This window comes from Eucalyptus grandis, chromosome 11 (assembly GCF_016545825.1).
Source record: "Eucalyptus grandis isolate ANBG69807.140 chromosome 11, ASM1654582v1, whole genome shotgun sequence".
Lineage (NCBI taxonomy): Eukaryota > Viridiplantae > Streptophyta > Magnoliopsida > Myrtales > Myrtaceae > Eucalyptus > Eucalyptus grandis.
This window is the reverse complement of record NC_052622.1, coordinates 47,057,918-47,065,571: the sequence shown is the minus strand read 5'-3', so window position 1 is coordinate 47,065,571 and position 7,654 is coordinate 47,057,918. Positions and strand designations below refer to the sequence as shown.

At 37.3% G+C, this 7,654-nt stretch overlaps 1 protein-coding gene across 1 annotated transcript; it reads right to left on the bottom strand.

Moving 5' to 3' along the window:
- Positions 1–6,566: 6,566 nt before the first annotated feature.
- Positions 6,567–7,654, bottom strand: LOC104426738 (glutathione S-transferase F13). Its single transcript, XM_010039884.3, has 3 exons — positions 7,423–7,654; positions 7,265–7,313; positions 6,567–7,166 (listed from the first exon to the last, which is right to left on the bottom strand). Exons 1-3 carry the CDS (start codon positions 7,567–7,569, stop codon positions 6,709–6,711), a joined length of 654 nt encoding a protein of 217 aa, XP_010038186.1. The 5' UTR covers positions 7,570–7,654; the 3' UTR covers positions 6,567–6,708.

Sequence of the window (7,654 nt, the reverse complement as noted above, 5' to 3'; positions counted from 1 at the left end):
TTTGGGTCCATTTTTATTGGTTGATAAATGGATGACTAATTTAAAATCTATATATCTCCATCTCTTTATTTTAAAATTCATTAGGGTGATTTGAAAAATAAGACTTGACCTATTAAAAATCTATTTAAATAAATATATGTTCATAAATGAGTTATGTACCTATTTTAACACCTCTAATTTCTACAACTAAATTTTACATAGAAAAATATAGACAAGTTAATTCATTCTCCACAGAAGACAAACATCATTTAGAAAAGGATTCTCATTTTTCTCAATATTATGTCCAAACCCTAACTTTTTATTTTCAATTACTAAGAGCGCGCATGATATAATTTATACTTCTCTATTTTTTTGTTTCTCTATTCTCCATTTTCCTAGATTTGAAACAAAAATCCGTTTGATAAGTTAATTTGATTTTTTTATTTTTGAAATAAATTTTCTATTTCAAAATAGATTTTTAATAATAATTTCTGAAATTTCTAGAAATTTTGTCATGCGCACTCTAAAATCAATTTCAACAATGTCGAAATTTTGTTATACGCACCTTAAAATTCATCGGTCAACAGTTCAAGCTTCCTTTTTAGATCTGCAATTCACCATCCTCAACACAACGCTTCAACGGAAACTTCCCCCCTCCAGCAAGAGCTTCAACATCGGCCAATCAATCACAGGCTAATCGCTATTCAAAGGAACAGTAGCAAACAGACCACAAATCTGCTGACATGGCATTACCTAATTGTGTGTGGAAACGGGCCGGGCCGGGCCGTACCGGGCTCTGCTGGTACGGTGTCGAGCCGCAATGCGCATTTCGCCTTCCCTGCCTGGTTGTTACGCTTTATATAGCCGCGCTGCGCGGCTCGTATATTCAAGCAATAAGTATGGATTTATTAATTTATTATTCCTAGGCTTTTGTTTTTTTAATGAGTTTAAATTTCACAGAAAAATGGACATAGGAAAAGGATCTCAAATTGCGTTCTCTAACGATTATCTCTTTCGATTTTTTTCCATTGTTGATTTTAAATTTGAAAAAAGGTAAAAAGAGAAAATACGGTTATATATATGTGTGTGACAAACTTACCGAACACTAATTTTTCACCATAAAAAATCTTAAACTGGTACGTATATAAAAAAATTACTTCAAACTTATTTTTTGACTATCAAAAACTAAAAACCGATACATTTATGACAAACGAAAGGTAAAACCCCTAAATTAGTACAATCATCAACTGTCACTTGTTATAAAACTCACTAATTTGACAGTACAATTTAACGGTAACAGCGGATGATAAATTTATCATAAATATATCAGTTTGTTAGTTTTTGTTAAATTTGTCACGAAAATATCAATTTCCTTTACATGGTATTAACGTGGTATGTAATTATCTTTTTGAAACATTTACTTTCAAATTTTATCTCTCATTGATATTTTTTTTAAATAGTGAATAATCATTAAATGCATTGACATGCTTACCTAATTGTGTGTGGTTGAGGGGAGACAGAGGCCTCTAGATGATGGAGGCTAGTGTTTGTGAAACAGTTCGGTGGTTGCATTCACAAAAAGAGGCATATGGTCTTTTCAAAGAAGGAATTTTTGTGTAAAGGTATCCAATTGTATTCATGATTTTAGTAATAAGTAAAAAGCGGGGCAAATTTGGGCCTAATATCCTAAAAAACCTTCAACTTTAACTTTTATCCAAATTCTATCATAAACTTTTTTTTTTTATCCATAAATAACCCACACCTTTAGATCTTGTCCCAATTTTACCCAAAAAATTTTACAATCTCATAAAAAACCATAAAATTTCACTTGAGTCACGAATCTACCCCATTAACCATTCATCCAAAAATTCTTGTTGACAATTGTGAGATGAAAAACTCCTAACTACGAACTGTTTGAATGTCCCAAGTGCGAGCTCTCTGACCACGAGAGATGGGACATTCCCAAACACAAAAGATCAAAGATTGAGCATAAAATCACAAAGGACGATTTTTCTGAAGAGTTAATAGAGGTAGATTTGAGACTCAATAAAAGTTTGTGATCTTTTTTGAGACCAAAAAAAAGTTGAATAAAATTGAAACTAGAGTTTTTTTGATAAGGCAAAAAAAAAATGTAGGGTAGAATTGGTACTAGACCTAAACTTGAGGATTGTTTATGAGATTAAAAAAAAAAATAAGTTTATGGTATAATTGGGACTCAACTTAAAGTTGAGGGTTTTACCAAAAAAAAGTTTATGATAGAATTAGGACTAAACTTAAAGTTGGAGGCTTTTTATGTGACAAAAAATAGAATTTGATCAAAAGCAAAAGTTTGAGGTTTTTAGGGTATGGGCCTATTATTTGTATTTTTGCCATAAGATCCCATCCGAAAAGGGAAAATATCAATTAAGGGCCTAAAATAGATATTGTTTTAAATAGGGGCATGAAGTAACGATTTAGTCTCAAATAAGGGTTTCAACTTACAAGCTAGTCAAATCTTATTTGCAGCTAGGGTATTTTCATCTAAAGACTTTTTTTCTTTTTTCTTTTTTATTCTTTTCTTTCTTTTTTCATCTTGCTCACCTCATTCTTGACAAATACATTAGACTCCTCATGCACAAGCTTGCATAGGTGCAAAACAATTTGAGCAATTTAGGAAAAGAAGAAAACGGAAAGATATTCGAGAAGTTCTGCAGTTTTGCAAAACTGCAAATTGTGTACTTCAATTCTACAGTCTCCCTATCAACAAACTTCAAAGCGCATGCTCTACATTATGTAATTTCACATCCTCACCCAAGCACTCATTGATTTTGGCATAAGCCAATTTTTAAGTTATTCGCCACCAATCACCTTCTCTAACGATGATAATGAAGTTGAGAATCGAGATATATCCATAAGTGGGTTTTGTCTTTATTCAATTTAGTTGTAAAAACTTATGGCAATTAAAGTAACAGTTTCATGCTCTCCCTGCTAATGAATTTGGCTATGCCGTGATAACTTTCACTTGTAGCTTCTTGGGAATGTTTTATTAGGTCTAGGTTGGACTATTCATAACATTCATAGATGCAACTTGCATTGAGATAGAACATGTGGCTTCTTGAGAGGGTCCAATTGTGTCATGCACGCTGGTTATCTATAAAAGCTATTGAATCATTTTGACTCGTGATTGAAGATATTTGCCTCCAGTTGTGATTCGAATCAAATAGCACTCAATCTAAAAAATGGATGACTCTGGCCTACACATATACAAACAAATTTGCCTCTCTAACTCTGAAATATTATTAGCACAGATTTGAGAGAGAATAACAAGACAAAAAAAGTGCAAAATCGCTCAAAAATCCCCAAAACCATGTATTTCACTGAACCAATCAATGCATATGAGTATCACGGAGATTCCTCAAAAACCTCTAATAAATTTGGCTTAGGCACTTCAATCCGACTTCTCCTCGCTAAGATCAATCATAACCTACGTGAGGACCAATTTGAATTTGAGCATCGGCGACAACAAGGACAGCAAGCTAATGGCTTACACCTCATCGTGCTTCATGCTTGACCATGACCACAAGATGTGGGGATCGAATCAAGCTGAGCGTCACATCTTGATCCACTCATGCTCGATCTAGGGCTTGGATTGACCTACATATTTTGACAAAGGTACTAGAATTGCTGTTGAGGGCAATGATGAATGAGGTTGAGGGCATTGATGGCTATTTCAGTAGGGAAGATAGAGATGGACCTTGGAGAACACGATCTAAAGAGTGAAAAGGTGGAGGCATAAGGATGATGAAGAAAAGAAAGAAAAGGAGAAAAAAAAAATTTTAAAAAGAAGGAAAAAAAGTCTTTAGACAAAAATACTCCTAGTTACAAATAAGATTTGGATGGCTTTTAAGTTGAGGCTCTTATTTGAAACTAAGTTAGTCACTTCAGATCATTGTTTGAGACAATATCTACTTTGAGTCATTTTTTGAGAAAACGGTTCCACTTCATGTTTTTAATTGAAATTTTCCCCATCTGGAAACTAACTAATACTTTATAATTTATGCTTTTTTTCCTCGTCCTTTCTCTAAATCAATTTCAAATTACATGGACTTTACATGAATAATATTCATATTGTGAAGTGTACTTATTTTAGCATGTGAATAAGTAAGCAATTTATCTATCTAAAATTAAAATTACGTCGAATAATTCAAATGTTAGATTATTTTATGAGTTGTATTTTTACTTAATATCAATTTATAAAATAAGAAAATAAATAATATAACTTAGTTGAAACATGCCATTTGACATTCCATTCAAGTTTATGTCATTCTTTAAAACCCACTTGTTGTAAAAAAATCTAAAATCCTTTAAAGCCAATCTGTTTTCAATAAGGAAAAAAATGAACATAATGGAATCTAAAGTGCACGTGACTTATAATTAATTATAAAGAAAAAGACCAGGGAAAAAAATTCATAAATTATAATGTATTAGTTTATTTCCTGACGGGTTCTTTTATTGAAAATACGAAAAGTATACCTCATTTTTTACTTATCACTAAAAACATAAATCTGATTTGATACCTCTACACGAAATTCCTATTTTCAAAGACCAAATGTCCCCTTCACCGCACACCACCGTCCGACGTGGTCGGCCACCCGCCCCGCCACGGCCTTCACCATGATCAACTCTCCTCTCCACTGCCATCATCGACCCCTCCCCTCGCCGCGAGACGCCAGATTTGGGCCATGGCCGCCCAGCTCGGATCTAGCGCGGCCACCGCCACAGGACGCCAGATTCGATGCGGCTATAGCGAGAATAATTGCAGTTTAAGACAGCCTTTTTCTTATATTCATCCGAAAGTCAATAATCACTTTCTAAACGTGGGAAACAAACAGGTTGTAAAGGGAACCCACGTCATTTATCCTTCCATCCATATGTCTCTGTCGGCCAATAAAAAAAAAAAAAAATTGGCCTGTCACGTGATTTTGCAGAAAAGGATTAAAAAATTATCTTTTTCATTTTCTATAAGCAATTGTATAAAGCTTTGCATATCAAGTGAGAAAATAACACAAGTACTCTATGAATTATAGTTTAATTTGCAAAGTTACCTCTAAAATTTTAATTTGTTCAATATAGTTATTGAAATATCGATAAACATCCAATATAATCCTTAATCTATATGAAAATACTCAATATTATATTTCTATTCATTCAAATTTAATAAAATCTACTAATGTGACTTTTTCTAACGTGTTAAGTTTTAACGATATAAAAATGAAGAAGTTACACATGGATTATTCATGTAAAATATTAAACTTAGTCCAAGATATCCATGTTATCAAGGAATGATGAATATTTTAGCCTCTTGATTTTTCTTTTTTCATTTAATGAAAAGTGGACATGTTGAGTCATGATTTTTCAAAAATCCAACTTACCATATAATAATTCGTGTCATAAAAATAACGTTTGATTTATTGTTTGAATAAATCAAATGACTATATTAAATATTTATTAATAATTTAAAAACTATTTTAAGTAAATTAAAAGTTCAAAAGTTATATTGGATGATGAGTACCATTAATGTCATTTTCGTTGCTTAGATCTCCCAACGTGTGAAAATTAATCTCCAAGTGAAAAAATGAACAGAAGATTTTCAATTTTCTGTACTGCAGCTTTGACTGGCAAGCAGTAACACGTGCAGCGCAAAATTTGCTTCTGCACGTACAGATTTTTCCTCTTTTTCTCCTGCTCATCCCTCTCTTTTTTACCTATTTTTCAATAGTACGGTGAAGGGAACTGTTGATTTTACTGTCTCGCAAGTAGAGAGCTTTGCAGCCGATAATGCGGCCATGGCAGTGATGGCACCTCTCCCCAAAGAGACGAAAAGATAGAAAGAGAGAGAGAGAGAGAGAGAGAGAGAGATGATGATTGGGGCGGACGAGAGGACAGATTTTACTTTGTGATTACGATTACACGAAGGTTTGTGTCGATTTTTTCAGACTTCTGGGGGTTAAGTCAGCATGGCCTGTTTACTTTTTTGAGAGTGACATTTTTGTTTTGGGTCTAATAGAGAGTGACATTCCGATGGCCGCTATGTGCTATGTGTACTCTTCTTCTTCCCCTTTCCTCTCTTTTGCTTTTTTCCCCGTCGTCTTCTTTACGATAAGCAGCCAACCGCCACCGCAGCGAAGTGCTGCCGCTGCTGCTGCGACTGACCCTCTTCCACGCACCTTCAATCGCCGCAGCTCTCGATCTCTTTATGTGACATGTGCATGTTGTGCACGCGGCCTCTATTCGAGGGAATAGTCGGAGTTTGCACGAATCATTACAGAAACAAAAAAAGGGTCTCCGGATCACGAAGGGTCGATATGTAGGAACTACATGTTCTGGCCACTTAGTAGCGATCGAATTTCGAAATTCCGTTTCTCTAAATGACCAGATTATTTGGTTGCATGAGCTACTACGCAACAGACGATATGTCTAGCGACCAAAATTTCATGTTCTTGTTGCCGAAAGGGACCTATAGGGTTGCTCTAGGTCATCAGTTTTGGTGACCGACGTTGGGGAGCTCGATCGCGGTGGTTGGAAATAGACTTTGCTAGAAAATGGAGTTGGCAAAAGTTCAGACACACACCTTCCGATTAGCCTATAAACCAATCACACAGAACGGGCACTACACAGTACACTAGCACTGAATCAAAAAAGGCAAACACCTGCACGACATTTATTTTTCTTTCGTCTTCTCCACTTCACTCACTTCTCAAACTTCATGCCCTCGGCCACCTTCTTGAACGCCTCCCGCCCGCACATCCCCTCCCACCACGCCTTCACGCGGGGGCGGTCGGTGACCGCCGCCGCCCACGGCGTCTTCATTAAGTAGAACATGTAGGGGAAGTGGTGGAGGTCGGCAAGGGAGAAGAAGTCGCCGGCGAGGTACTTGGTTTTGCCCAGCCTCGCCTCGTACACGTCGAGGACCCCGGCGAGCTTCGCGAGGTGGTCGTCGATGATGGCCTGGTCCGGCGCCTTGCCCTGGAGCGGGGCCACGAAGTGCTGGAAGATGATGGGCGACATCGCCGGCTGGAAGTGGTGGGACTCGACCTCGACCCACACGCGGACGGCGATGGACTCCTCGGGGCTGTCGGAGCGGAGTAGGTCGTCGGTGGCGGGGGCGTGGTACTTCTTGGATATGTACTCTGTGATTGCTCTCGACTCTGACACCATCATTTCGTTTTCCAGAAAACAAGAGAAATGAGAGAGGGTAAGACCACAAACTAGCCAAATATAATGAACAAGAGCATGAAAAACTGACCGAAAATGGTAAGATCACCATCTTCGAGGACCGGAATCTTCCCAAAAGGCTGCAATCAAAGGTACAAGAAGAGCAATGATCAACAGAAACAACCCAGAAAGAGGACACACAAAGCAACAACACAGTGGAGAGGAGAAATCGCCTAGTCTTTTCTATACATTCTTGGCGAGGAAATCCGGCATCTTCTGCTCGCCGGCGAACATGTTGACCGGGACGAGCTCGAACTCGACCCCTTTCTCGTAGAGGCACGCCATCACCCTCACGGTGCACGACGACATCGGATGCCCGTACAGCTTAACCCCCATTTCTCACTGCTTCGCTGGAGGAGGGAGGGAGAGAGGGAGGGGTGACTTCAGGATGAAGAAGGGTAGAAGAGCGAAGAGCGAAGAC

Bases quoted from the DNA above. Each gene is read 5' to 3' on its own strand.
- LOC104426738 (XM_010039884.3), bottom strand. From the start codon at position 7,569: ATGGGGGTTAAGCTGTACGGGCATCCGATGTCGTCGTGCACCGTGAGG. The intron at 7,314-7,422 runs GTATAGAAAAGA...CTTTGATTGCAG, and splicing joins CGGATTTCCTCGCCAAGAAT to CCTTTTGGGAAGATTCCGGT. The intron at 7,167-7,264 runs GTCAGTTTTTCA...TGATGGTGTCAG, and splicing joins TGGTGATCTTACCATTTTCG to AGTCGAGAGCAATCACAGAG.